Source organism: Hemicordylus capensis, chromosome 14 (genome assembly GCF_027244095.1).
Source record: "Hemicordylus capensis ecotype Gifberg chromosome 14, rHemCap1.1.pri, whole genome shotgun sequence".
Taxonomy (NCBI): Eukaryota; Metazoa; Chordata; class Lepidosauria; order Squamata; family Cordylidae; genus Hemicordylus; species Hemicordylus capensis.
This window is the reverse complement of record NC_069670.1, coordinates 11,745,586-11,773,515: the sequence shown is the minus strand read 5'-3', so window position 1 is coordinate 11,773,515 and position 27,930 is coordinate 11,745,586. Positions and strand designations below refer to the sequence as shown.

The 27,930-nt window shown below is 64.4% G+C and overlaps 3 protein-coding genes across 14 annotated transcripts in view; 2 read left to right on the top strand and 1 right to left on the bottom strand.

The window, feature by feature from the left end:
• The window catches only part of MARK2 (microtubule affinity regulating kinase 2), an 88,831-nt gene extending 81,999 nt beyond the window's left edge, over positions 1-6,832 (top strand). For 5 of the 11 annotated variants that reach the window (XM_053278204.1, XM_053278197.1, XM_053278205.1 and 2 more), the window contains 4 exons: positions 872-1,123; positions 2,488-2,514; positions 4,494-4,538; positions 4,790-6,832. In XM_053278204.1, the coding sequence (XP_053134179.1) occupies positions 872-1,123; positions 2,488-2,514; positions 4,494-4,538; positions 4,790-5,156 (691 nt within the window). In that variant the 3' untranslated portion in view covers positions 5,157-6,832. The remainder of the gene's footprint in view (positions 1-871; positions 1,124-2,487; positions 2,515-4,493; positions 4,539-4,789) is intronic. The other 6 variants (XM_053278201.1, XM_053278207.1, XM_053278200.1 and 3 more) reach the window with 3 other exon arrangements.
• A 1,195-nt stretch (positions 6,833-8,027) lies between these two features.
• RCOR2 (REST corepressor 2) lies at positions 8,028-16,167 on the bottom strand. Of its 2 annotated transcripts, none has more exons than XM_053278514.1 (12): positions 15,571-16,167; positions 13,845-13,901; positions 13,237-13,317; positions 12,397-12,449; positions 12,002-12,163; positions 11,656-11,780; positions 10,913-10,982; positions 9,926-10,141; positions 9,712-9,789; positions 9,530-9,587; positions 8,714-8,970; positions 8,028-8,621 (listed from the first exon to the last, which is right to left on the bottom strand). In XM_053278514.1, exons 1-12 carry the CDS (start codon positions 15,683-15,685, stop codon positions 8,262-8,264), a joined length of 1,632 nt encoding a protein of 543 aa, XP_053134489.1. In that variant the 5' UTR covers positions 15,686-16,167; the 3' UTR covers positions 8,028-8,261. The 2 variants fall into 2 exon arrangements, with proteins under 2 accessions (XP_053134489.1, XP_053134490.1); XM_053278515.1 differs by having other exon boundaries at positions 8,903-8,970.
• Positions 15,013-27,599, top strand: LOC128337482 (translation initiation factor IF-2-like). Its single transcript, XM_053278528.1, has 5 exons — positions 15,013-15,613; positions 16,164-16,293; positions 18,605-18,683; positions 25,223-25,320; positions 27,163-27,599. The coding sequence occupies exons 1-5, from the start codon at positions 15,112-15,114 to the stop codon at positions 27,347-27,349; spliced, it is 996 nt and encodes a 331-aa protein (XP_053134503.1). The 5' UTR covers positions 15,013-15,111; the 3' UTR covers positions 27,350-27,599.
• The last annotated feature ends 331 nt before the right edge of the window (positions 27,600-27,930 follow it).

Here is a 27,930-nt window from a genome sequence, read left to right as displayed (position 1 = left end):
CTCTGCGTAGATTCCTCCTCTTCCTGCTCCAGGACTTGGCCTCCTGCCCCTCCCGAGCCATTTCAGCTCATCCACTAATCTCTCTTGCATCACCCCCACCCCAAGCCTCTCACCCACCCATCTCATTCCTTGTGCAGATCCGACTTTCCCCCTCCCGCACCAGCCAGAGGCCTCTCCTCCCCAGCAGGGGCAGCAACACGCCAGCTGGGCGAAAGCGTCTGGCCCCCTCGGGTATTGCTCAGTTCGCTGCGAGGAAAACCTAGCAGCAGGCCCGGGGGCTGCTGGGGAGAAGAACCCGGGTGGGTGCTGGGCCCCCCCTTTGGAGGGGAGATGTTGCCCTGAGGCCACAGCTCAATGCCTTCGCCTCCCTCTTCATGGCCCTTCCAGGGGTCCCGGAAATCCAGCACCTCACCGTCCTGCTACGTTGCAGGGTTCCCAGCCCTCAGTCCCTCCTGTTCATAGGGGCATAGGAAGCTGCCATCGACTGAGTCCGGCCCTTGGTCCATCTAGCTCAGTGTCGTCTACCCAGACGGGCCGCGGCTTCTCCCAGGCTGCAGGCAGGAGTCTCTCCCAGCCCTCTCTTGGCGGTGCTGCTGCTGCCAGGGAGGGCGCTTGGGACTTCCTTCTGCTCTGCCCAGAGTGGCTCCAGCCCTTAAAGGGACTCTCTTCCAGTGCTTCTCACACTTCTGGTCTCCCATTCAACTGCAAACCAGGGCAGACCCTGCTTAGCTAGGGGGACCAGTCCCAGGACCCTCCGAGTGAGAGGCCGGAGCCATGTTGCCGCCTGCGAGGCCAGCGGACTCCTTGGCTGGCCGGCCGCCCCGCCCCACCCCGCCCCTGACCCTCCTCTCTGCTCCTTCCCTCCCCGCAGCACCGCCCCCCAGAGGGTCCCTGGTGCCTCCCCTTCGGCCCACAACATCAGCAGCGCCCTCCCCGAGTGCACCAACTTCCCGCGGAGTGTCCCCAGCCGCCGGACCTTCCACGCCGGGCAGCTCCGACAGGTCCGGGACCAGCAGAACCTCCCCTACGGCCTCACGCCTGCCTCGCCCTCCGGGACCAGCCAGGGCCGGCGCGGTGCCTCCGGAAGCCTCTTCAGCAAGTTCACTTCCAAGTTTGTGCGCAGGTGAGAAGGGGAGGTGGGGGGGGTGCGCTCACACACACACACACACACAGAGGCCCCCGGGTGCATCTTGGGACGGGGGCGGCTGGGCCCCTTTGCGCCCTTCTTGGCACGGATGCCGCTGACGGCTCCTTGGCGGAAGCCCCAGAAAGCCCGGCTTGCGCCTGAGCGCTGCCCTGGCTGCGGAGGGTGGGTGGGTTAGGGTGCGTTCACATGCACATGCCCACCACTGTCCTTGGGAAGCGTCTGCCATGACCGCTCCCGCAACTGCCGTGCCGTCATGGCCGGCCGTTTGCCGCCCTCTGGGCTGCCTTCCTCGCTCCGCTGGCGACGGGCACGGCAGCGGTCTCCCCTCGGGGGTGGGTCCTTTTTGTGCTCGGAGGCCTCCGGGAGGCTTGGGGGCAGCACTTCCGCTGCAGCAGCTCGTGGGAGGCGGAAACCCCCACTAGCTGCCCCGGCGGCGTCGATTCATGCAGCTGCTTCTGGGAGCTGAGCAGCCAAGGGCTGGTGAGCAGAGCCCCTCTCTGAGCAGGGCCCGGGGAGGCACCCCGCAGGCGAGAGAGGGCTGAGCGGGGGCTGCCCAGGGCCGGGGATGGAGCAGGCCAGGCCAGGGTCTGGGGCTCGGGGAGCCTGTTGGAAGCCCCAGGGGACTCCCAAGCCCCACTGTCTCCCCCCCCCCCTGAGAGAGCTCCGCCCCCTTCCTTGGCTGGTGGGTGGAATGGCCGAGAGGCAGGCCTGTGGATGCTGGGTGGGCACGTTTGGAAGTGGGGCTGGGGGCTGAGACCCCCATCCCCGTCCCTCAAGGCAGCTGGCTGTGTGTGCGCGTGTTCATGTGGGAGAGAGGGGGAGAGAGAATCCCACCCCGTGACTCCAGTCCTGGGCACCGGGCGGGGGGGTCCATGATGCGGGAGGGAGGGCACCTTCCTCTGCAGCCCAGCACCTCCTGCCCCATCTCTCCCCACCCTCCACTTCTCTCTTTGCTGTGAATGTTTTTAACCTGCCCTCTCCTCTTCCCCTTACCCCTACACCCCCCCCTTGCGCTTCTGTTCACAGCTCTGTGGGGGAGAGTTAGACTGCAGGGGGGTTGGGGCTGAGCACTGCGTGGCCTGGCCTCTCTGCACAGCACCCCCGGAACCCGGGCATTGGGAGCCCCCCACGCACAGAGGGGCAAAGGAGTCCCCTCCCTCATTCCCTAGGCCCCAGGGGAGCCCGGAGCCTTGGCCGTGACCCCCAAACGCAGGAGGGCGGGAGGCTGGTGGGCCGCCCTGCTCCCAGGTGGCCGGCACCCGTTCCCTTCCGCACTGCCTTGCACTCGCTTGCCCAGCCAGCCAGCCACCCACCGTATTTTTCCCCTTTTTTTCTTTTAGAAATCTGTCTTTCAGGTTTGCCAGAAGGTAGGCATTCATCACTCTGTTTTTGTTCTGTCCTCCTCCTGTGCGCTACTAACCCCCCTCCCTCCCTCCCCCTGCTCCCCCCTGCCGGTTTTGCCTTCCTCCCCTCCCTTTCCCCCCTGCAGCCTCCTCGTGGCTGCTGATGGCGTCTGTCTGTGAGCATGAGGGCACACGGGAAGGGGCAGGGGCGGCCCGGAGGGCCTGGCTGGCCCCCTGCCTGGGAAGGAGGAGGGCCGTGGCGGCTGCCGGGGTGTCCCGTGGCCCCCTGCAGAACCACCCGCCTGGACCCCCGGGTGGGAGGGGAGGGGAGGGGGAAGCCGCGGCAGGGGCTGGCCCTGGACCTCTCTGGTGGGAAGCGCTCTCTCTTTCAAGGTGATCTCCGTCTTCCTCCTTCCCCCAGGCTGGGCCTCTCTGATCTTTAACCAGAACCCTTCCCCCCCCCTCTCCCTCTCTCTCTCTCTCTCTCTCCAACCCCCCCCCCAACTAACCCACACCCCCCACACCCACTCCCTGCATGGTGGCGGTTAGGAAGAGCTGGGCTGTTCCTGTCCTCTATTGCTTGCAGCTGCCTTGAGGGTTCAGGGTGGGCAGTGGGGCCAGGAGGGGCAGCCCGGGAATCTGCACGGACGGGGGGAGCGTTGTCGCCTCTGGGATGCTTGAAGCACACTCGGGAGAACCCTGGCCTTTCTTGCGTGTGGGAGTCTCTTCCTTCTCCTCCTCTTCCGCTGCTTCTTTTAAAGGAGGGTGTTGCTAGTCCTCATGGGGCTGGCAGGTCTCAGCAAGGCTCTGTGTGGGTTTTTCGGTGGGCCGATGGGCCAATTTTTCGGTGGGAGACGAGTCTCTTGCGCCCCTCTGTGGTCCTGGAGTCGTTCAGGATCCCTGGCCCTTCCTTACCCACTCCTTGAAAAACAAGCCTTGCCTGCCTTATTCAGATTCCGCTGAGCTCTTGTGCTGCCGTGGGACGCTTGTGGGGCAGGGGTGGGGGCGCAGAAGTTTGGGGAGGGGGCAGGGCTTTGGGCTGTGTGATGCTGGGGAGAGAAGGGAGGTGAGGCTTCTTTGCAGTCTCCTCTCACTCTCCTGCTGCCTTCTGGGGACCAGGGCGCAGAAGGGTGGGTCTCCCCCTGAGGAGGGAGCAGAAGTGTCCTTGGATCCTGGCCCTTGCCGGGCGCCTGGCTTCTGGCTGGGAAGGGGTGGTTGGAGCAGTCAGTCCGGGGAGGAGGGCAGGGAGTTCTCTCTGCAAGTGTCACTTGGGCACCCAAGCCGTCCTTGGCAAACCCGGCACACTTTTTTGCACCGTCGGCATCCCAGCCCTGCAAAGCAGCAGCAGCAGCAGCCTTCCTCTCCAGCAGCCCACCGGGGACTGGATTCTGGCTCGCAGCTGCTTGTGGCTGGCGGGGATGGGAGTTTAGTTCAGCCGCAGCTGGCGAGCCGAGGGGGCCTCCCCGCTGCTCGACAGCATCTGAAGCGCCGCCACCCCAGCATTTGAACTCGGCACATCTCTGAGCTTGTGGGGGGAAGGCTTGCCCAAACCGAGAGGAGCCGAAGGGCCCTTCCCTGGGGCTGGCCACCGAGGAGCACGAGGCTTCTGGTGGCCGTCCCTGCTTTCTGGAGTATTTATTCCCCGGTGGCCAGGCTGGCGCTCCATGCCACCTCGCTGCCCGCAAGGCCAGTGGCGGAGATGGCAGGTGGGCTTCTGCCTCCGGGGTGCCTTCCAGGGAGGGCCTGTGGCCTTCTCCACGGGCCTGCCCTGGGCCTCTTTGCCCCACCACTCGGGTGGCCGCTGCCCCCCTCCCCCAGCGTGCCCGGGGCCCATGGGCTGGCCATCAGCCCCTTTGCTGTTCAGGGGTTCCCTGCAAGAGAGAGAGAGACACACACACACACACCCGCCGCCGCCTGCTGCCATGGGGAGGAGAGGAGTAGCAGCCGCTGCTGCCGGTGCTGGGGAGGTGCCTGACATCTTGTCTCCTGCTCTGTTTTTTGAGGAACCTGCATGAGCCCGAAAGCAAAGACCGCGTGGAGACGCTGAGGTGAGGTGCAGCCGGCGCTGGGGCAGGCTTTGCTCCCTTCTGTCTGTCTCTCCAGCAGGGCCAGGCTGCTCCCTGGCGCCTCCTCCTCCTTCCTCCTCCTCTGTGTCCCCTTCTCCTCCCCCCCCCCCAGCCCCCTGCCTCTCCGGCTCTCGACTGCCACCGGCTGGGCTGCTCCCAGAGAGAGAGAGAGAGAGTGCGGGGGCCCCCTCCCCTCACGCCCCCCCTGGTGGTTTTCTCTCCCCCTTCCTCAGGCCTCACATGATGGGCGGCGGCGGCGGCGGGGACAAGGAGCAGCCGGACGAGAACCGGGAGGCCAAGCCGCGCTCGCTGCGCTTCACCTGGAGCATGAAGACGACCAGCTCCATGGAGCCCAACGAGATGATGAAGGAGATCCGGAAAGTGCTGGACGCTAACAACTGCCAGTGCGAGCTGCAGGAGAAGTACATGCTCCTGTGCATGCACGGGGCGCCGGGCCACGAGGCCTTTGTGCAGTGGGAGATGGAGGTCTGCAAGCTCCCCCGCCTCTCCCTCAACGGCGTCCGCTTCAAGCGGATATCGGGCACCTCCATGGCCTTCAAGAACATTGCCTCCAAAATCGCCAACGAACTCAAGCTTTAACAGGCCCCCCCGGGGTGGGGGGGCCCCAGCCTGCACGCACGCATGGGGTGTGGGGTAGGAGTAAAGCTGCAATTCCACTCTGGAAGGGTTTATTTTTTGATACCCTGGTGCAGGGCGGGGGGCGGCGGGAGCGGGGCGGCTGGCCTGACAGTGTGTGTGGGGGGGGAGATCCCCTCCTCCCTCCCCTTCTCCTCCCCCCCCCTCCGCCGCCCGCTGCTGGATCTCCATGGAGACGGAGTGCGTGGGGTAGTGGCTGGCAGCCACCCGGCCGGTCTCCGTGGCAACCGTGGTGGGAGTGTACCAGGGGCTGTTGGTCTCTATAGCGACAGTGGTGTTGGGGAGCATCCCTCTTGGTCTCCGCGGCGACATGGTACTTTCCTCTCTCTTTTTTGTTGCACATGAGACAGGGTTTTAAATTACCAAACACGTTACCTCCTCCTGCTCCTCCTCCTCCGTGTCCTGGTGGCGGTTTAGGGTCTGGGGCACAAAGGCGCAGGGTGTGCGTTTCTGCAAGGGGGAGAGAAGGGGGAAGGCCACGCCTTCCTCAGGGCATCATTGCAGGCTGAGTGAAGGGGGGTGTGTGGCTTGGAGGGGACTCCTCTCGAAACCCTCCCGCCCTGAAGCCACGGAGGAGGAGGAGGAGGGTGACGGGATTTTAGCCAGACACCCCTTGGTGGAGGGAACAAAGAGTGGGGGGGGGGAGGCGCGCTCCGAACTCACACCCAGAGCCCCTGCCTCCTCCACCCTCCCGTGGCTCCTGGGAGGCGCCAGTCGGAGGGGGCTGTCCTGCTCTGCCCAGCCTCCTGCTCCAGAGAGCGAGTCCTTCCCTCTGCCCCGCTGATCGCCCCGTCCTCTGTGCTGTCCCCCAAAACCCTTTGGCAGAAGCACACACACCCCCGGTGGTGGTGGCGGCCTGCATGGGGCGCCTCCAGCCTCTTGCCCGCTTCCCGGGAGCCGGCGTGGGCTTGTTGACCTCCGGGCCCTCGTTGGGGGCAGAGCAGTGTCTGCTGCTGGTGCAGCTGCCCATTCCTGAAGGATCCAGGGGCCGTGGGGGCCCAGGAGGGAGAGCTGTGGGGTAGAAGCCTGCAGTGGGGAGGACCTTGTGGGCTTCCGCCCAGCCAGGCACCGTGCTTGCTCCCCAGGGTGTCCACCAGAGATGGGTCCTCTCCTTTGCTGCACCACCAAAGCAGGAGAGCACCACCACCCCCTTTTTAAAGGCCCACATCTCCCCCCTTCTTTCCAAAGCACAAGAGACAAAACAGGAACCTGGCTGCAGGTACCCCTGCCCTCCCCACCCCTGGCAAACCCTCCTTCCAGCTCCCGTCTTTCCACTTGAGAATGTATCCTCGATCCCTGTTGGGGTGGTTGGGCTCCCCCCCAGTCTGTGCTGAGCTCCCTCAACCCTCCCGCTGTTTCTCTCTCTCACACACATGCGCGCGCACACACACACACACACACACACACACACAAATCCGGTTTGTATATAACTGTACTGATACCTCGGTTTTGTGAGTGGTTAATTTTTGTTTGTTTTAATTCTGATCACAAAAAAAATGCCTTTTTAAAAAGAGAAAATCATGTCCCTTTTCTGTCCGTTCCCCGCCCCCCTCTCCCTCTAGGGACGCTGCCGTTGGATGTAGTTTTACAGGTTATAGATTAAAACTTTCCAGAAAGCACCGCCCTGGCCTTGGCTTCCTCTGGTTTTGTTTCTAGCCCTTCACCCCCAGCCCTTGGCCAACGGATCTGCTTCCCCGCCCCGGAAACCTCCACGTGGTGGGGACGGGGGCCAAGCAGGTGGCAGGAGTGCCCCCCCCCCCGGTGGGGAGGCACTGCCCTGGTGGTGGGGGCAGCTGGCTGGAAAGGCGCAGGGCAAGCCCTCCTGTGCCCCGGGAAGGGGAGAGGGCACTGCTGTCCCTCTTTGCCGGCTGTCTTCTTGCGCTGTGCGCGGACTTCTTGGTGGTTGCTGGTGAAGAGAGAGGTGGAGGGGCTGCTGTGGCCCCACAAGGGGTGAGAGGGCAGCCTCCATCGTGTGTGTGTGTGTGTGTCTGCAGGCGGGGTTCCTCCAAGCCCAGGTGGGGCCTGTGGCCGCCAGGCTTGCCCAAGGGAGATGAGACCTTCCTCCTGGCTGCCGGACTCGTCTTCCTCCCTCCTTGCGAGGGGCTCCGGCGGGGCTTGTCAGAGCAGGAGCTCCAAATTGGGGTGGGTGGGTGGGTAGGGGGGGGAGATCTGCCTCTGTCGTGGGGCGCCACCCCCCACCCACCCACACCGTGGCCTCTTCCTCCTTGCTGCAGCCCTTCGCAGGGCCACCCACTCCCCACCGGCCAGGCGCAAGGGGGGAAGACCAGAGGTGTGTCTTTGTAACAAAATACCTTTATTGAAAATGCTCTGTGAACAAAACACCTGCCCAGACACCCCGCAGCGGGAGGGAGGGAGGGAGGACAAACCCCCCCCCCCCGCCCCGGAGCCTGCCTGCCCCCCATTGCCGCTGCTGCCCGGGCCCCCTGCCCACCACACTCGATGCCGGCCTCTCCTTCCTGCCCGCCCCGAGCTCCTGGGTGGGACTGGCAGGCTTCTCCTCCCCCCCAGGAGGAAGGGGGCAACTCCCTTCTGCTGGGAGAGCGGGACAGGCCTCCTTGCTCCAAAGCCCTCTCCCTTGCCAGCCAAACTTCCTCCCTTCCCGCCCCCCCCCGGCACAACTCGGCCACTTGACAGACCCCCCCCACACACACACACACACTGGTCCCCCCTCCCCAGTCACACAGGCTCTGCTGCCAAGCAATCCTGCTGCAAGGTGTAAACATCAGCCCCCCCCACCCCCTGCTACTGTTCCTCTCTCTCTCTTCATTTCCTCTCCCCCCCCACCCCGCAAGAAACCCCACCCCCACCCCGCCGTCTGTCTGGGGACTGGGGTTCAGTGCCAGTTTTCTGGACGCTACCTGAACTGGGTCAGAGGATGGTGGGAGCGTGTGAAGCCGCCCCCACAGGAGCCCGGCATCTCTGGGCTGGGGGGACGGGCGGACCGCCCCCCATCCCTGCGCCAGGCAGGCAGCTGTTGTGGGGCGGGGGCTCCCCCGGTGCTGGGAAGCAGCCGGCCCAAGCCCCTCCTCAGAGGGAGCCAGCGGAGGGCGGAGGGGGCTCCCCCGTCCCGCCGAGGAGCGAAGGCGGGTGCTGGCCGCCGCGCAGTGGTGCCTGCCGCGAGGTGGCCGGCCGGATGAGCGGCGGCGGCGGCTGGTTGAGCGAGAGTCTGGGCTGCAAGAAGCGGCCTTGCTGCAGAGGGGGCGGCTGGCGGTGCAGCGTGGGGGCTGTTGGGAGTGTGGGCCTCAGCAGGGGGGGCGGCTGGGAAAGGGCGGCCGGAGGGGGCCGGGGGGAAGCCGGGAGTGGGGGCGGAGGGGGCGGCAGAGGCGGCGGCGGCTGCTGCTGCTGCTGCTGCTGTTGGGAGGAGCGGGACACAGCCGTGATCTGCACCTGTGGGGGTGGGAGAAGAGGGGTGAGTGCTTGGCAGCCCGGGAGCCCCCTTCGGCGGCGAGACGGGGGAGCCCCTGCTCTGCTCTGCTCACCTCATCCTCTTCCTCGCTGCTTGCTAGCGAGGCCCCGGAGCTCTTGTGGTCCTGGGAAGGGGAGCTGCCCTGAGGGGCCGGGGCTGCCGCCGCCGCCGCCGGACCCACTCCCTCCTGCTCCGCCTCCCACTCCTGCAGCACCTCCTCCAGGTTGAAGCGCCGCCGGTAACTGACGAAGAAGGTTTTCACCTGGGCCACGGTCTTGTTCCCAATCACCTCCGCAATGGCCTGGAAGTCCTTGCCGTATTTCCGGATGGCTGCGCAGGACGAGAGGGGGGTGAGGTCGCAGGAGGGCCCGCCGGCCAAAGGCACCTGCCCATCCCTGGTGCTGGAGACGGAGGACCCCTGCCCCCAGGGCGCCCTGGGGCGGCGCCCCACTGGCCCGACTGCGCTGTCCGGGTCTGTACTCGCCCGAGGGAGCAAAGGGGCAGAAGAGCAGCGGCCTCGGGGCCCATCCCGATGGACCACGCAAGGGTCAAGAGTTCTAGGTAAGCAGCCTGTCCCACCTGCCAGCCAGGGGAGACGGTTGGTGCCGGAGGGCTTCTCAGCCCACCCATTCCCAGCAGCCTGCACGGAGGATCAGTCCCTATGGGCTGCTGCGGATTTTGGCCCTCCTCCTGACCCGTAGGCCTCCCCTCCCGGAGAAGGAGGAGGAGGAGGAGAAGCCGTTGATCCTTCCCCCGTTGAACTGACCCCCCACGAGTGAGTGAAGGAAGTTCAGCCCTGCACCACTAGGGGGCGGCGGCAGGGGTGGCCGCCGCCCGCCTTGCCCCGCCCGCCTCCCCTCTTTGCGGCTGGCTCTCATTGGGCGCTCACCCTGGACTGCCAGCAGCTGCTCATCTGTGGTCCAGCGTGAATTGAACTTGACGTTGGCCTGCAAGAGAAGAGGAGCCCGCCTGAGCCTGGCGCCCCCCCTCCTGCCTCCCACCCTTTCCCGGCAGCAGGCTGCGGGAGTGGGAGCTGCTCCCTGCGGGGCCGCCGCCCACACAGCCCCTCACCTCCGGCGGCCGCAGCTTGTCGATTCCTCCTTCTAGGGCCTGCTTCATGCTGCTGTTCATCTGCTTGATGCTCTGGACCTGCAGTGGGCGGCAGAGGAGGCAGGAAGGTCAGGAGACCCCGGCTGGGCAGGACGCCCGCTCTGTGGTGGGAAGACGGCCCCTGGCCCCAGCCCCCCCAGCGGAGGCCAGGCCGGAGCCGCGGGGAGGGGGCTACCTGGCGCTTGAGAGAAACCAGCTGCGAGTCCAGGTGGCGCAGGGTGAGGGCAGCCATGTCGGGACTGGCCGACAGGCCGGTGATGTCCTCCTGGCTCAGGTACATGCCTTTGGGAGGGCGCCGGCGGGCCCGCAGCGGGTGGTGCCGGTACTGGGACAGCTGCACCTCTTTCTTCACCGGCCCCGGCTTGCTGTTGGGGGGCTTCTGGTAACTCGGCTGGGTGGGGAGAGAGGGCGAGAGAGGGCTGGGCAGGGGCCCGTGTGCCCCACCATCCCACCCGCCCACCCCCTGCCAAATGTAGCCTGGACCTCTGTACCACTGCGTGGCCCTCCTATCCCCCCGCCCCCCTTTGACATGGCCTCTCTGGGGCACCCTACTGCAATGTGGCCGGCACCAGCCCCTTCCTGCCCCACCCCTTTGCCCCTGTGTGATTGTGGCTCCTCTCGGCGGTGGCAGAGACCTTCTCCAAGGCATGCCTCTGCCCTGCCGCGAAAGCAGCTGCCTTCTGCTGAGCCTTGCTCTGCCCTGTCTGGAGATGCTGCTGCCGCTGCCGCCAGGGAACGAACCTGAGGCCTGCGCCCCCCCTCCTCTTGTTCAGGGCTTTTGGGTACCCTGCACTTGAAAAAGAAAAGGGGAAACCCAGACGCTTCTTTCTACCCCCAGGGAACCCAGATTCTCCCATCGGAAGCAGATTAGCACGTGTCCACCGATTGGATATAATGGGCTCTGCATCCATAAGGTCTAGAACCATGGTTTTTGAAATGAACGTTTGGATTAGTCGGGGCACTGAGTCGCTGACGTCTGTGTGTGTGTGTGAGAGAGAGAGAGAGAGAGACCCCTCTGGTGCACCATGAATGAGCTTGTGCGGATGAAAGAACAGTAACCACTTCGGAGCCTGGCTCTTCCTCCAGCTCTAGTCTTGGCTGGCCTTGCCTCCCTAGCTCCCTCCCTTCCCTCTCGGCTGACAGGTGTGTGATTTCCCCTTACCTCCTTCTTGGGGTCCAGGGCGTCAAATTCCCCCTCGCTGGCCTGCCGCCCGTCTTCCAGTTCATCATTACTGGAAGGGAAACAGAGTCGAGAAGCCGTCCTCGTCTCTCCCAGATGCTGGTCCCTCCCCCCGTGTCCCTGCTCGGGTGCCTGCAAACCGGGCCCTTGTGCTTCCTCTCTGGGGGCAGGGGGAGCAGCCGTGGGCCTGGTGGGTGCCTTGATCTGCTGGATTACGGGGGCTTCCACCCTGGCTGGCCCTTCTTGGGCTGTTGGCTACCCCTTGGCTCACGGTCATCTCCCTCCAAGAAAGGCAAGCCTCTGGCTGCCACTGCCCCCCCCCATTATTCCCGCCCCCGGCAGGAGAGACCACTGGGGTCTTGCGACACACTTGGACAAAGCACACAAGCACGCACACTCCCCGTGTTCACAAAGACGGGCAGCCCCCAAGTCCAGCCCCTTGCAAGCCATCTGCACTGGGCCTGGGTCTCCAGCCCTGCTCTCCGCTTGGAGCCAAACCGAGTGCTTCAGTCCAAGTGAGGAGGGGCTGCTTTCTGTGGCTGCTGCCCCCCACCCTCCCCACTGAAATCCTTGAGGCGCCCGCCCGTGCGTCTGGCCCTGGTGCCAGCAGTGGCCGCAGCAGCAGCAGCCCAAGGGTCCCCGGAGGATCCCGGACTCATCCCAGCGCCTGACACCCCGGCAGGGGACGGGAGCTGCCACGCCTGGGCGCGCTCCCCCTCGCTGACCTGTCCTCCTTCTCTTTCTTGCTGAGCAGCTTCCGGGCCTGCCGGTCCATCACGCTGGTCCTGCTCCGGGTCTTCTTCCAGGAGTAGTAATACTTCACCAGGCTGGGGATCAGCTTATCGGGGAGCTGAGCAGGAGCGAGAGCCCCACGTGGGGAAGGAAAGAGCCCCGCGTTACATGCCGGGGAGCAGCAGCAGCAGCCTCGTCCCTGGCCTCCCCACTGCCCAAGAAGAGGTGAGAGAGAGAGAGAGAGGGCAGGGAAGGGGGGTGCCCCCCCCGGTGCTCGCCATGCGGCAGCCCGAGATGCTAGGAGGGGGGAGAGCGTCCCTGGGGCCCGGGAAGGCCTACCATCTGCTGGATGCGGGCAAAGCTCTTGCCGTGGAAGCTGAAGGCCTGCTCAAACAAGACTTTGTCCTCCACCGTCCACTCGTCCGGGAAGGGGGTGAAGTTGGCCAGGTCGGCCAGGGACTTCTCCACATCGTGTTTGTGCCACAGCAGCATCCCCAGAGCCTGCAGGGGGGGGAGGGAGGGGGGAGCGCTTCCACGAGCTGTCTAGCCGCTGGGGCAAGGGGTTGCCAACGGCCCCCGGCGGGAGAGCAGGGGGCCTCCTCGGCTCCAGCAAGCTCTCCACGAAGTGGAGTCTGTGCCGAGTGAGCCCAGTGGGGCCCCCCAGACCGGCGCTGGGAGGCCCGCCCGGCCAGGCTGTGGCACAGAGGAGGCTGCCCTCCGCCCGGCCGCTTTACCTGCTCGATGTTGTAGCCATGCTTCTCCTTGGCCATGGCGATGTATTTGTCCACTAGAGGGAGAAAGAAAGAAAGAGGCAGCCACCCTCAGGTGCCCGGAGAGGCAGGCAGGGACCCCTCCCTCCCTCCCTCCCGTGGGGCCTCAGCCCGCCTTGGGGCAAACCGCCCCCCCCCACACACACACAGACACACACCCCCGCGTTGGGGCAGCTCCTGCCAGTGAGGAGGGCGAGAGGGATCCTCGCTAGGGGAGTCCAGAGGAGTCTGGAGTCTGCTGCCTGGGGAGTTGTGCTCCGAGGCCCCTGCACGGTGGGGCCAGGGGCCGTCCCAGCCCCTCGGGGACAGGAGCAGCGGGCCACTCTGGGCTGGTTGCCCCCCAGGCCCCGGAGCCCCCCGGCCCAGCTTCAGGCCTGCCTCGGATCGGGCTCCGGCGTCCACCCTGCCAGACCCCCCCCCCCCGCCCCGCCAGAGCTGCCTGCACCAGCCAGATTAATCACCCAGGAGCCGGAGGCAGCAGCAGGCCAGCCACACGGTAATTGCTTCTAGGAGTCCGGGCGGGGGGGGGGGAGAAGGGGGAGCTGTCAGTCAGCGGCCGGGTTACCCGCTGAAGATGGAAGGCGCCTCCAGCCGCAGCCCTCCTTGAGCAAGGCTGCTGGAAGGGGCTCAGCCGCAGCCGGCCTGCAGGGCGGAGGGAGGCCGGCCCTCACCCCGACGGGCCCCCTGGCCAGGAGCAGGGAGGGCGCGGGGCAGGGGGGCTGCCGAGGGACCCCTCCGCCCCGGGCTCTGACCCTGCCCTTCTGCTCTTTCCACAACCACCCTGGGGGAGGAGGAGCGACTCACGTTTGGCGTCGGACACGCAGTGATTGGGAGACCACACCAGCATGCCTTTCAACTCCTTGTTGCTGTAGCGGGCTGCGTGTTCTGGATGGCGGAGAGGAGGGAGAGCCAGGTAACCAGTGCTGCCCCACCCCAGCCACGGAGACGAGGGGAGCGCCCCCCCCCCGGGGCTCTGCTCCTGCCCGCAGCCCTCCCCGGAGTGTCGAGGCCGGGCCGGGCCAGCCCTTTGGCAACCCCCTCCCTCGCTCTTGGGCCGTGGGGCAGCCACCCTGGAAGCGCCAGCAGAGGCAGGTGGAGCCCCTCCAGCCCAGAAGCCAGCAGCAGCTGTGTGTTGCCAGGCTGCTGGGGAGGCCGCCTCTGCATTAGCCCGTCCGTCCGTCCGTCTGCTGCCGGGTGCAGGAGGGAGGCAGGCAGGCAGGAGAAGCCACCTGCCCCAGGGGACGGGGGCCAGCAGGGCCCGTGGGGGGGGAGGCATCAGGGGCCTGCGCCGGAGAAGTGGGCTCCCCCACCCCCGTGTGGCCTGGCCGCTGAGCCCCTTCCGGCCATCTGCGCGCCTGCTTGGTGCACAGGGCACACACACACACACACGCACAGCCGCCTGGCTCCTTTACCTGGCTTGCACTCGGGGATCACGGCTTGGTAATCCGCTCCCACACGGATCATGCTGTCTGCAAGGGAACCAGAAAGACACACACTTGAGGGGCGGGGGGGGGGGGGCCGCTGCTGGCCTCCAGCCTTCCCCGAGCTGGGTGGGCAGGTCCCTCGTGGTCCCCGAACCTTTTGGAGGCTGTCGGGAGGCGGCTGCTTTCTAGGAGATGCACCCCACTGTGGGCAGAGACCTTGAGCAGGGGTGCAGGGCACCTGGGGGGCTGTCTGGGGTGGAGGGGCCCAGCAGGATCTCCCTCTCACCTGCCGAGCAATCCGTGTGTCGTCCCCCCCCCATGCTGGGTGGTTCTGGCTCTGGGGGTGGGGCTGCTCATTTGGCGGTGCCTCTTGGTCCGGGAGGGGGGCGGGGGGATGACTCGGCAGGGGAGGCCGGCGGGGCAGGGCTGCAGCTGGGGAGTGGAGGGCAGGCGGGCAGGCAGCCCCAACCCAGTGGGCAGGTGAGGGCTGGCAGCCTTCCGCCCCCGCCTGCCCAGGACCCGCCTCACGGCTGCCCCAGCCCTGCTGGGACCCACCCATAAGTGCCCCTGGAGTGCCCAGAAGGGGGGAGGGCGGGGGAGGGCCTCAGCCTGGGGGCACCATCCACACACACACACACACACACACCCGCCCAGGAGGCGAAGTGTGCCTGACAGCCCTGACAGGCACATCCGGGCGGGTGTCCAGCAGGCGGGGGGAGGTGGCTGGCGGGCTGAGTGGATGTCACTGGGGCAGGGAGGGATGGTGCCTGGGGCCACACAGGGCCCCCCTTCCCCCCCCTGAGCAGGGTCCTCCTCCATGGGGTGGGGGCAGCGGGGAGGCGCCAGCAGCCGGTCTCCTGAGCAGCCCTGCCCAGGCTGCCTTCAGGAGGAGCTGGGCTAGCAGGCCTGGCCAGGATGCCACCCGGTTAGGAGGAAGACCCCTGGCCAAGGCCTGCCAAGGCATCTATGGCAGCGGGAGGGGCAGGGAAGAGCGTCCCCTTTGGCGCACCGGCCCCGATCCATGGCATTGCCCCCCCCCCCAGCAGATGCTCAGCCGCAGGTGCCTCCGGGGTAGGGGGAGCCCCTTCCCCATAGAAAACAGGCAGGGCGGGGGGAGGGCTCAGTCTGGGGCCCAGGCAGGCCGTGGGAGCAGAACCCCAGGGTGGCAGGCTCCTTTGTGAGGCTGGCCAATCGGGGGGGGGGGGTTGAGGGCGGGCAAGGGTGGCTCTGGCCATGCGACCCCAAGAGGGCAAGCATGGCCTGGGGAGGAAGAGGCAGGGCCTCCCCCCACTTGCCCTTGGCGGCCCGGAGCCCAGCCACTGGGGATGCCCAGGGGGCTGCCCCAGCCAGGCCCAGCCCCAGAGGTCGTAGGTGCCCACAGTGGGGGGCTCGCCCTGCCCTCCTCTCTGCTGCTCTCCTCCGCCAGCAGGCGGCCACTTGCTGCATCCGCCCCCAGGGCGCCTCTCCTGGAGATGGGGCCGTGCGGGGGTCAGTGGGGCCGCCCCCCCCCCGGGGCTGGCTGGCCCAGCGCTCCCTCCCTCTGTGGCCAGCAGAGGGCAAGGGGAGCCCGAGAGCGGCCGCCAGCCAGCGCTGCGGGCCTTGGGTGGCAGCAGCCCCGTGGCTGGCTGCCCTCTTTGTTCCAGCCCCACAAGGAAGGAGTCTCCTCCGGCCAGAAGAGGCTCTTCGCTGCCCTCCCGGCTTCTGGCCTCCTTACCGTGGGAATGCTCCTCCTCGCTGCTGTCATCCTCCGAGTTCGGGTGGGTGCCATTGGTGGCGGTCTTGGAGCGGCTCCGGGACAAGATCCCCGACTTCTCCAGGACCGCGGGCATCTCCCCAGCCCTGCCGGGCCCCTGGGCCGGGCCCCCGGGGCGAGAGGGCTTCTCCTCCCAGGCCTTGCCCCTCTCCAGCCAAGTCCGGCAGCGCAGCCAGGCCAGCTGGCTCTGCCCGGCAGCACCTCCGCTCTGCTAACTTGAAAGCCCCGGAGGAGGAGGAGGAGGCGCGCTCGAGAGATCCAGGGAAGGGCAGGGAAGAAGAGTTCGGGATGAACTCCGTGCAAAGGGGCAGGAGGAGGAGGAGGAGGAGGAGAGGCGTTCAGGGCCGGCTTGCCCACTCTGCTGCGATGGGCCGCCCCCAAGTTCCCGTGAACTTCCTGGCCGTGGGTACCAAGCGCGCCCCGGCGGCTGGAGGGAGGTGGGAGGGGCGCCAGGCGAGCACCTGGGAGGAGGCGGCAGGCAGGCAGGCAGGCAGGCAGGCAGGCAGGGGCGCCCGGCAAGGCAAGGACTCCAGCAGCCTCCTCTCCGCACACAGGAGGACCCCCGGCCGCCCCGCTCGCTCGGAAGAGAGGAGGAGGAGGAGGAGAAGCAGCCTTCCCAGGTCCTGGGGAGAGAAGTCCTCCTGTGCTCCCCGAGGAAGAGGTCTGCCTTGGATCCAGGAACAGGTCAGTCCTTGGCTGCTGCCTGGGGCTCTTTCTTCAGAGATGCAGCAACTTGTGCCGAAAGTAGGGAGGGGGGGAGGCAGAGAGCCCCACTCAGTGCAGGGAGGGAGGGAGGGGGGCACTCCAAGGAGAAGTTGCGGGAGGGGGGGTCTTATTTGCAGGAGCCGCTGCCTGCCGCCACCGCCGCAGCCGCCACCATCATCTCTGCTTCCCTCCCTCTCACACAATGAGCCTGTCCCCGCCGCTCAGCTCGTGTTCCTCCTGCTGCTGCTGCTGCTGCTGCTGTTGTGAGAAAGTAGTTCCAGTCCCCTGCCTCATCACCTCCCCTCAGACCCTTCCGCCTGCTTGCACATCTGGCCAGAGGAGGCACGCAGGGGCAAGAGGCATGCCGAAAGGGGGGGAGGCCAGATGTGCTGAGTGGGGAGGAAAAGGTCAGGAGGAAGGCGGAGGGGGCACAGCCATCTTGCTCGGGGAGCTGGGGGTGCTTCCTCCTCCTCCTCCTCCTCCTCCTGGCTTTCGATCCTCCTCTCTCCAAAAGGGAGAAGGAGAAAGGAAGAGGTCTGCTCTCCCCCTGGCAGCCAACGCAGGGAAGTTGCCCAGCGATGCTGGTACTCCGTTCCCAGCAGGAGGCACGTGGGAAGCCTCCCTCTGTTTGGCTCTCATTTTCCTGCACTCCCATCCAGAAAGGGAGACGCTGCTGCTGCTGGCCGCCGTCTGATCAGCCCCATCTTGAGATTTGGCAAAGGGCACCAGGCAGTTCTCATCATGCCCCCTGGCCGCCTGCTCTCCTCTCCTCCCCTCTCCTCTCCGTCCTTCCGCCTTGCCTTGTGGAGGGGAGGGCTGCTCCAAAGAGAGAGGAAGCCAGGCCCCACCCCAGATCATCGGATTGACCTATCCCTCTCTGTCGCTCTCTCTCTCTCTCTCTCTGCGCTGCTGCTGTGAGAAGAGATCTTCCAAGCCAGACTCCCAGGCAGGGCTGGAAGGAACAAGGGCTTCTGGTACCAGAAGTAGACAACCCAGACGGCACTCTTCCTTCTCTCCACCCACCCACCCGCCCCCCCCACCACCCCCATGCTTAGTAACCCAGAGCACAATCCATCCCCCCTCCCCCCGGGAAGTTCTCCTGCACACGCTTGGTTGAAGTGCACAGGCACTGCGCAGGAGCGCTGCCATGCTCAGTGGGCGTGTGTGCAGGTGCATTCTCTCTTTCCGACCTCAGGTCCCCAGAAGCTATGGGACTACAACTCCCATCTACCCCCAGCGGCCAAAGTGCCCCCCCCCGCACACACACGTACACCAGATAGCCTTGCCACACAAACGGAATTGCTGTGAATGAGTGGAAACAGGCCACTGAAGCCTCGGTGGCATGCAAGCAAAGAGCTTGTTGGCGCACATCCGTCCGTGGGCCGGCCATCTTTGGCCGGGTAGGGCAAGGGACAGGAAATGGAGGTACAGTGGGACGCAGGCGATCAGGGCGCCACTGTGCTGCAGCCTTCCTGCGGGAGGCCTCGGCAAGCAACATGGTGCATTTCAGCTGGGGACAGGGAGGTGGGATCGTGTCCAGCGGCCTGATCCTAGTTATGCACCGCACAGGCAGCGGCGTGATTTCTTCAATGATCTGTCAACATCCCAACCCAATGGTAAAAAATGAGGTTTCCCCCGATGAACCCAAGCCATCTCCTTCCTTAGAGCCACATTTCCAGCACAGGACAATTGGTTTCCCCCACTCACCCCCCCCCCCACTCCCTCACCCCTTGAAGCAAAGGGATTTAGGTCTTTGGCATTCATCTCCAACACAGAAGCCGATGTAATTGTTTATAGCCACCGCCACTCCGTGTGGAGAACCTGGGGAGCTGGCCAGGAAAGAGGAGAGAGAGGCGTTCCTGAGGAACAATCACAGATGGTCTGAAACATTGGCGGGGGGGGGGGCGCTTCCTAAACGGCACCCCTGCTCAGCTCCCAGATACCCGCCTGCAAGGTCTGACTTGGTATACCTCGGCTGCCCCTCTGCGTGGTGCCTTCCAGCTCTGCCCGCCCAGTTTCCGGCCGCTCACCCAGGCAAAGCCCACCATGTCGTCAGTCTCCCCCCCCCCCGCGTGATCCTTCTCTGCCGAGCCCCATCTGCCCTCCAGACCTGCCTCCTTCCCCCATCTCCGTCTTGAAGCTCTGCTTCTGCCTCCAGCCACTCTGCAGAAATCCACTCTGATGTTCCGCTCCGGCCTCCCTTCCTTTTGGGGGGGCTTCCTAGCAGCAGCCTCTGATTCCACTTCCTAAACATCAGCCTCCCTGTTCCCTCTCCTTGCGTTCGCCATAGGCTTCCCCGCGGGAAGAGAGCCCCCAGCCTCTTAGGCGGTCGGACGGACGATTCCGGAGGGTCGAGGAATCTGACGGAGGTTGGGAACCGCATGGCGCGAGCAAGGATGGGCTTTGAGCAGGGCCATGAAGCAGTGATGGGGGCGAGGAAGGCTGTGGGTGGCGGAAAGGAGGCACAAGGCGAGGACGACTCCGGGAGTCTAGCCCCGTCAGCGGCACGGAGCCATCCCCTGCTGGAGGGGGAGAGCAGGGGCGAGAAACAATGGCTTCCTCCCCAGCCCCACTGCTCTTGGGCAGGGGGAGGAAGCCGAGGGGCGAACTGGGGCTGCTGCAGGGGATTCTGTTTGTTCCCAGATCCTTTGTAGAGGCCCTTTGATGTCAAAGGAGCCAAGGTCCTAGGCTGCCTTCCAGCAGCCTGCAGTGGAGGTGGTGAGCAGTGCAGTGCGGGGCGGCGGGGGGGGCGGCGGCCCTGGGAGCGGAGGAGCCTTGTTTGTTTCCTGGTCAATTAGCTGGAATGGAATGCAGGGCCCAGGTTTGGCCATCTCCGGCCAACCCGGGCCGTCCCGCTGGATCGGCACTGCCTCTCCGGGCTGGTCTTCAGCACCCTTAGGGGGCTTGGTTGGACTCCCCCTGCCTTTAAAAAAAAAAAAACACAACCCACAAGAAACGGTCTTCCCGGAGCCCTTGGGAGGACTGGAGAAGGGGGCACCACCGCGTGGCTAGAGGAACCAGAGGCCGTCCCTGCCTGATTGGTCATTCTGGATGGAGCTTTAGGAGGGGCTCTCTCTTCCCTGCACAAAGGAGTGGGGAGAAGGAGGGTGGGGACGGCAGGGGGAGAGCAGGGAGAGCGCACCCCTTGGCCCTTCTGCAGGGACAGCATCTCAGGCATCTCTCTCTCTCTCTCTCTCTCTGCCGCCTAATGAGTGCATCTCTAGGCGCTGTACACAATTTAAAACAACAAACATAATACAGAGTAAAAACAAGTCTGGCCCTTTCACAGAACGGAAAGTTAAAACCATTTCATGGGATCCGAACGATTAAGCCATTTAAAATTCATTTCAGTGAAAAGCCTGAGAAAACAGGCGTGCCTTGAGGGTCTTTTTGAAAGCAACCAGAGATGGAGATGCTCTTGTTTCGACAGGGAGCATATTCCCAAGCCCCAGGGCAGCCACAGAGGAGGCCCAGGATATCGTCTAAGCAGGGCCATCGCCTCTCCTTCCTCGGTGTCAAGCCGGGGTTTCCAGCCTTGGGTGCCCAGATGCTGAGGGAATACCACTCCCATTGTCCCCTGCCGCAGCGGCGTTTGGGTAGAAGCACAGTGCGCCATGTGGTGAAACCGGTCCCCCTTGCAGCCCCCCATCCCCGCCCCCCCGTGGCCGTTTGGATCTGCCAATACGAGCAGCTGAACAACAGAGGAAAAGACGGCCTCCCCTGCACTGTGCGGGGAAGATGGTGGTGGTTGCTGCTGCTGCTGCTGCTTCTTGAAGGCTAGGCGAAGGCCAGGTCTTTCCGGTCCAGCGAGCCATGGAAGGAAGCTTGCTTCCCTCCGAGAGGAGCCAGCAAACCCGGCCCCACTGGAATGACACGCCACCCCGAGACGGACACACCGCGAGGAACTGAGGCCGAGAAATGAAATCCCTCCGGGCTACGAGCCAAGCCTTCTGCGCCACCAGCCAGAGCCAGGATTCCCCTCTCTCCGGTGCCCCGAGGATGCTCGGTGGGTAACGGAGAGAACAGGGAATGCCTGCCGGGGAACTTGCTCTCTCTCTCCCCTGCCCTGCTGCCTCTCCAGATGCAGGGATTTCCCCTGGAGCCGCATCCTGCCTCCATGCATGCAGCCCGGGCCTCTGGAGGAGCAGCCCTGTGCCCAGTCCAGCCTGGGACTGCCCGGAGCCGCCTCCGCCGCCTCCGCCTTCTCTTCCGCCAGCCTGCCCTCTTCCTGGAGCACCACAAAGCAGCTGCATTGTCTGCAGAGACACCTGCTTGCCTGCCTCTCTCCCTGCTGGGCGCACAGGCACCCCGCCCCGCATCAACAGGCCTGTCAAAATGGTTGCACCAGGGAGGCTGTGCTGGGTCAGCAGCAGCAGGAGGAGGCAGAACCCTCCGGTTCCCGCTTCTGGCTCCTGCTCCGTGCAGCAGCTGTGGATGCCAGGGTGGCTGCCGAAGCAGCAGCAGCAGCAGGGCCTGGGCTGCACAGAGACGAAAGGCCAGGGCCAGGCTGCCCACTTCCCACCCACCCGGAATCTGCTGACTCCCTCCTCCTCCTCCTCCTCCTCCCGCCCAGGCCTTGGCTGGCTTGGAGTGGCGGCCAGGAGAGCGGGAGCCCCGGCTCCTGGCCCAGGCAGCAGAGGCTTGCCAGCCTGGGGAGAGGGAGGGGGCCGTGCCTCTCCCGCCCAGGGACCCAGGGTCGAGAGGAGGGCCCCGCAGGGTGGGCTGCCAGCACCCGCTCTGTGTCCTCACCATCGTGTCCACACACACACACACACACACACCCCCGCGTGTGCAGCAGCAGCAGCTGCAGCAGCAGCAGGGACAGGCTGGAGGGGAAGCCAGGCAGCTCCGGAGCGGATGGCTTGCCTTCCACGGCAGCCACACGGCCCTGCTGGCTCCCTGCCCCGCGTGGCGTTCTCGGCTCCCATGTTGGCTCCAGCGCGAGAAGCGCCACCTCCCAGGGAGACCTGCGCGCTTGTGATGCCGCCCTGCTGCCAGGGAGGAGGGCGGGAGCCGGCTCCTGGAGCAGCCTGCCTCCCTCTGCCAAGCCCCTGGCCGGCCAGGTGTCCAGCCATGCTGTCTCGCCTTGGAGCTGGAGCGTGGGAGCCCGGCGGGGGGGGGGGCGGTCCCAGTGGCTGGGAGCAACATTTTGTGCGCATGCCCACACACACCCCATCTCTGTGGACCCCAGCTTTTGAATTGCACCGAAAACTTTGTGCGGGCCTGCCTGCTAGAGAGCCCTGTGCCGCTCAAAAGCTTGCTCCGCCCTGGCCGAGGCCAGTAGCCAGAGCGATTTCCTCCACCACCCTGACTGTTTGGCATTTCTCCTTTGCGGGGGGGGGGTCCGGCACCGGAGCAGCTGCTGCCTACCCTGAACTTGTGTGTGTGTATAGCGGAGAGATGGCGACCAGAAGTGTTGTTGTGCGTCTGAGTCAGAGAGACTGTGACAGTGCTAAACGATTCTGCGTGAGGCACCGGGGGGGGGGGTGCGCAGCGCATGCAGGTGTCCCACTCTTCTGCCCGTGTAAGCGTGTGGCCCCGCTCCCTCCTGGAAGCCGTTCCTCTCTCTCTGTCTCTCTCTCGGATGGGAATTTTCCTCTGTCCCTTCCAAGTCCCAGACTATAATCAGGCTCCTAAATTTAGAAGGCAGCAAGGAGCCGCCTGCCTGGTCCCTTCCCGCACATGAGGCCGCTTGGGCCCACCGCTGTCAGCAGGGAGCTCTCCGGCCGCATCGGCCCGCCTCTCCCCTCCTCCTCCTCCTCGGCTGGGGCTGTGGGATGAGGCCCCGCCAGCTTGGGAGCCCGGAGTGGATGCTGCTGCTGCTGCTGCTGCAAACTTGCCAGCCGTGTCTCCATGCAGAGAGAGGCTGCTTCCCCTGTGGCATTGTCAGGGAGAGAGCTCTGGGGGGGGGGGTGTGCGTGCGCGTGTGTGTGCATCATGGGCAAGAGCCTGTGTGCATCGCACCCCCGTGCACACACACATACACACACACACACACACACACAGAGCAGGCTCAAGTCTGTCTCCTTCGCCATGGAGAGGCGGAACATCAAAGCTGAAAGGCAGGGCTGGGGAGTGGGGAGGGGACGGGGGGGGCCCTGCTGCAAGGGAGAGTGAGAGCTCAGAACAGACCCCGCTGCCGCCCGCCCGTTTTCCAGCCTGCCGAAGATTAAAGGCTCTGATTGCCCTCCAGGGAGCAGGCCTGGCCGGCAGCTCTGCCCAGAGCAGAGGGGAGAGGAAGGGCTGGGCGGGGGGGGGGTGTCACGTACACACTCCCCCCCACCTCTCCCCCCCCACCCAGAAGCGCAGCACCCTCCCTGGGGGCCAGCAGGCGCACACCACTTCCTGCGCTTGCTCCCGCCTGCCTCTGTGCACACAAAGCCCCGCTCTCCTGCTGCTGGGTTACCCTGTCCATCGCCCCCTGCACCGGCCTGGCGCCTTGCCCGCTGCCAGGATGCTCAGTGCCGGGGGGGGGGGGAGCAGCCCTGGCGCTCTGCAGCCTCTGTGCCTGCCGACATCTCCCCCCCCCACCTTCTCAGCAGGGCTCGCGGAGGAAAAGGCTTCTCCGGCTGCAGCAGCAGCAGCCACCACCGGGCAGGGAGCAGCCCCTCCTGGCAAGTGCTCCTGGGCTGGGCTGGGCTGGGCGCGTCCCCACCCAACGGCCCTGCTGCTTGGGCCCCAGCCAGCCTGCCCGCCTGCCCATTTCAGTGCCTCTGAGAGGCCGGCGAAGGGGGAGGCTGGGGCCGCGGCGGCCCCCTCCTTCCCCGGCTGCCCCGGCTGCCACAAAGGCCTGCCGGGGTCCACTTGGGCAATCCCTCCCCAAGAGGGCTCCCCCCCCCGCCCGGTTCCCGGCCTCCCCCAGCTGCTGCTGCTGCTGCTGCTGCACCCAGCTCCACCCCGGCACAAAGAGGGGGGCTGGATTCAGGAGAGACAGGCTCCCTCTTTTGTGTCACCACACAAAGAACAAGGACTGCAAGCAGATGCCATCTGCTCCCTGCAACCTGACAGTCTTAAAGAGACAGGCACTCCCCCCCCTTCCCCTGCGCCCTGCTGCCAGAAGAGAAAGCGAAGGGGGGCGGGGTGGGGGGGGTGAGAGAGAGGGGGGGAGCCAAGGTTGGGGTGGCTGGCAGGGGAGACGGAGAGGAGCCCCCCCCCAGTTCCCCATGCCTTCTCCCCAAGAGAAGGGCGCTTCTGTCCACACCAGGAGGGCCACGAGCCTCCCTGGCTCTCTAGCCACCCCACGGGCTCCCCCTGACCCCAGCCTGTGTGCCTTGGCCGCCCGGCTGTGCTGCTGATGGCAGTGAATGGCGCAGCTGGAAGGATGCTGCCAGTCGGGGCACACGGGGCGGGCACCACCGTGCCCTCCTCCTGCCCAGCCAAGGGCCCCCGCGGCTGCCGGCCTGGGTTGCTCCCCGAGGAGGAGGAGGAGGAGGAGGAGGAGGAGGAGTAGGGCGGAGGGAGGGGCAGCCGGAGGCCCCGCTGCCCTGGCGCTGGAGGGGTTAAGCGCTCCGCCGTGGCAGCTGCTGCGCCTCCAGTCAAGCGGTGCCAAGCGAGACCCTGCTGCTGCCCGCTCATCAGGAGGGAAGCGGGGGGAGAGGATCCAAGCTGCTTGTCCCTCCGACTGGGTCCCGCTCAGGCTGGGACTGGCACAGGCCCCAGGCCCAGAGAGGAGGAGGAGGAGGAGGAGGAGGAGGGAGGCTGCTGCTGCTGCTGCACACACACACACACACACACACACACACACACAGAGGCTGGGAGCTGATGGGGGTGGGGGCTCCCCTCCGGAAGAAGGACACAGCAGCCTGTCTCTGGCAGCCTGGGAAAGGAGCCAGGGTGGTGAAATGCAGCCTCCCCTCCTCCTGCTGTCACCTTGGCCTTTCCCCTGGAGACGGGATACATGAGCCGCTGCCGCCCGGGCAAGGAGCCTCTCCTTCTCCACAGCCCCGCCAGCAGCAGCAGCAGCCGCCGCCTCTGCCAGGGAGGGAAGACCCTCAGGCCTTTCCCCAGCGGCTTTGCCATCCAGAAAGCCAAGGCTGTGGATTTCTGGGTTGCAGAGTGAAACAGGAGCAACCCCCCCCCAAAAAAAGCTGGGCTGTGGGAAGCCAGAGACGCTGCTGTGAGGGGGCTGCTGGTGGACTCGGGGCTGGGGGGCGGGTGGGCAGGCCCCAGAGCATTGCCCTGCAGGCCAAGCATGTGTGGCTTGCGCACGAGCGGGGTGTGTGGGTGTGTGTGTGTGGGGAACAGCAGCCCTGCCATGCCCCGCACCTACTTCCTGTGGCCAGCGGCCAGCCCAGCTAGAGACCCGTGACTGGCACAGGCCTGCAGCTCTTGCCAGAGAAGAAGTGTGTGTGTGTGTGTGTGTGTGTGTGTGTGTGTGTGTGTGTGTGTGTGTGAAAGATGGCTTCCCCTTTGGAGAAGCCAAGGAAGGGCTGAAGTGGGAGAACGGAGGGGAGGTTCAGGCTGAAGCCCAGTGGGGTGTGGGGAGCAGGAGGCTGTGGCTTGGGTCTGAGCCGTGGGGAGCGGAGCCAGAGAATTCACACGGCAAGCATCTTCCGAACTTGGGGCTGGAAGCATCGGAACGTTGCCATGCTGGGTTGCAGCTGTTCGCCCCGAGGAAGGTGAACGGCATGAAGGAAGGTGAACCTTCCTCGAGGAAGGTGAACGGCAGGGAACACCCCCCCCTCGACCCCATCCTGTTCTGATCCGCAGGAATGTGCCCGCCATTTGCCAGTGACCAAAGAGGGGTCCCGGCGGGCGTGTTTGCATCCTTGTCGGAAAGGGCTGCACCCCTCCAGTGTGGGGAGAGCAACCAAGAGAGTGAACCAGAGACCTGGGACTGTAGCTGCTGCAGTGACGGATGATGCTTCGCCATGTTAAGTTCCACGTTTTTGTCTCTTCCGCTCTGTAGGGCTCTGGAGCTGTCAGTGCCTCCGCTCTGGACACGTTGGTTGGGGCTGTCTTGGTGTCGGGCGGCTCTGCCGTGACGCACGAAGAACGAGGGTCCAGGTAACCTTCCTTCCGAGGAAGAGGAAGGCGGATTGGCAGGGCACCCGGCCGGGAGGGCTGGCCTGGCTGAGCCGGGCCCGGGCAGGGATGTCCCTGTCATTTCCAGAGGAGCAGGAGAGGGCGAAGGAAGGCAGTGTGTGGAGCCAGAAGGGTTAATGTATGGAGAGGACTGATGAGAAGGGCGCATTGTTGTGAGAGCTGCAAGGAGCTTTCCTAGGTGGGGGGGGGGGTGGCGGGGGTGGCCAGGGAGTGCTCCTCCTCGGGCAGGCATCTCCTCCCTGCTTGGCTCTGGCTGTGCACATGTCTCCTTCCAGCCTTAGGGACATTTCCTCCAGAGAGGAAACTGGGTCTCTGGCAGCACACAACCCGAGCCCAGATCATATAACCCAGGGGGAAAGCAAGCAGCCCTTCCCATCATGCAATGGGAGGTCATCCAGTAATGACCCTGCACGGTGTGTCTGCACCCGCTCCCTGTTTGCATTCCTCACTCCTGCCACCCCAGCCCACCTGGGTAGGGGGGGCCCCTGCTCCTAGCAGGGCGAACCTCTCCCTTTTTGTTATGGGGCTTGGAGCCCAGAAGCCTGTAGCACAAGCGCCCTCTGGTGTCTGGCATGAGTTCCATGCCCAGCGTTTACAACCAAACAAAAAGCGGTGACAATAAATCTCATTTTAATCCTCGCACGCGCTCTGCAAGGCAGCAGTAGCATCACTACTGTCTCCAAGAACTTTTACGCACAGCAGGCTTTGCCGCGGGTTTATGGGGAGGCTTTACTGCAAACTCGAAGTTGATATAGTGGATTTTTTAACCTTGGATATTATTAACCTTGGATCAGGCGACACGCTAACGTGCAGTGAAAAACCTGAATTGTGTGTGAACTGCTCCCTGGTAACTTGCAGGGCCTTCAGGGTAAATCTGGCCAATATGTGAATGCGTACCTCCTCCATTCTGGAGGAGATGTGAGTTAAAGGGCTTTAAAAGCCCCATGTGAAAAAATTCCAGGAGAGACAAATCCTCTGATAAGCCCAGCCCACTCCCCTCCAGGAGATCACTTAGGGAGAGGACATTTGAACCAGGGTTTCCTCCCACCCTGGGACCCTTGGCTGCATTTCTACTAAAACACTAAACACTAACACTAAAATTAAAACTCAACTGCAAGTGAGAGGAAGCAACCAATTAGCTGCTTTCCAGGAAGAGAGGCAAGAAGGAAGTTGCTGACCAAAGGAGGAGGAGTTATTTATTTCGTTTGTATCCCCCTTTCTCTCCCAAGCCTTCTGAGCAGCATCACGGTGCCCTTGCTTCTTATCCTCACAACAGCCCCTATGAGAAGTTTCAGCTGAGGAATGGTGACTGGCCACCCAGGAGACGCTCTAGGGAGCCTGGAACCTGGTCTCTTAACGAGAAGCCCTTGGAAGGCCTTTACAACATTTTTGCCTGTCCACACTGGGGCTATAATGGAGTTCTAAGACCCAAAAAAGGGCCAAAGCAGACCGCTGTATGTATCCCCCCACATGCACGAAAACCATTGCCTGCAAGGGGCCTGAACCCGTTTCAGTGTGGCATCTGGAGCCTCTGGCAAGGAAGCCACCCCCTCCAGCGACAGGAATGGGGATCGGGATCTGTAGGGATAGAGTGGGGAGAGGGGTGGGTCAAGATGCAAAGCCCCTCTGCCTTTGTGTTTTGAAGCAAAGGCCTCTCATCCCCAGCTAGGCTCTCAAGGATCAATTTGTTGTTTGATGATGAAAGTGCAAGTGGTGCTTGGGAACCCTACCACCTCACCGTGCTCTCCCCACACACACCCTGCCTCCCCGTCCTTCTGACACTTCCTCGCTCTCTCTACCTAGGATGCATTCAGCTCACATCTGCAGAAAACTTTGCACGGCTGGAGGTCAAAAGGCGGCTCTCTCCTGGGATGTGGCGGAGTTCAGCCTGCCTCCGGACAGCATGCAGAGAGCAAAAGCCCTCACCCACTGCTGGCCTGACCTGCAGTCCATGTGGGAACGGGGCTGGCTTGTGTCTTGGTCAAATTAATATATTTAAATGAATGCACAAGAGGGGAGGACTCCACATCAAAATGAAACTCCCAGCGAAGCAACTAAAACCAAGCGTATGAAACAACATCAACGCTTTATTCTACAAAAAAGACGAAGTGTCCGTCTAAGATACTGTTACACATCTTGTCTATTTCTTTGGTCACTGTCATTATACTTGAAGTATTGGATGAATGCACTTTGTAGTTCTCTTTAGCCTTTTTGAATAATAAAGCATTGTTCGTTTTGCACTCTCCTTTTCCTTTTGCTGGACTTTTCAAAGGAATGTTTTTAAAGTCCCAAGGAGCGCTCATGCCAAACGAGAGGTACGGACGCTTCCTTTCCCCAGAGGAACTGGATGTGTCCTGTCGAGGTGCAAAACAGACATGCAGGGTGAGGTCCAGGCCTTAAACATTAAGGTGGAAGATGCTGGGATGCACATCTGCCTCGGAGCTGCACTTTCTTCCGTGGAAGCCCCACTCTTCTATCCCTGATGCATTTGGTCTGGCTGTGATTATTCAGTAGTGAGGGAAGGGCACTCCGCACATGCTCAAAGGCTCTCTCTCACCTATTCCAGAAATA

What these genes read in the sequence shown, in the direction of transcription:
- RCOR2 (XM_053278514.1), bottom strand. Translation starts at nt 15,685, where the DNA reads ATGCCCGCGGTCCTGGAGAAGTCGGGGATCTTGTCCCGGAGCCGCTCC. An exon ending in ACAAGCTGCGGCCGCCGGAG is followed by an intron (nt 9,588 to 9,711) that starts GTGAGGGGCTGT and finishes CTTCTCTTGCAG; the next exon opens with GCCAACGTCAAGTTCAATTC. An exon ending in GCAGCGAGGAAGAGGATGAG is followed by an intron (nt 8,622 to 8,713) that starts GTGAGCAGAGCA and finishes CCACCCCCACAG; the next exon opens with GTGCAGATCACGGCTGTGTC.
- LOC128337482 (XM_053278528.1), top strand. Translation starts at nt 15,112, where the DNA reads ATGGCCTGGGGAGGAAGAGGCAGGGCCTCCCCCCACTTGCCCTTGGCG. An exon ending in CTGTCATCCTCCGAGTTCGG is followed by an intron (nt 15,614 to 16,163) that starts GTGGGTGCCATT and finishes CTCCGCACACAG; the next exon opens with GAGGACCCCCGGCCGCCCCG. An exon ending in GGTCGAGGAATCTGACGGAG is followed by an intron (nt 18,684 to 25,222) that starts GTTGGGAACCGC and finishes TCCGCTCTGTAG; the next exon opens with GGCTCTGGAGCTGTCAGTGC.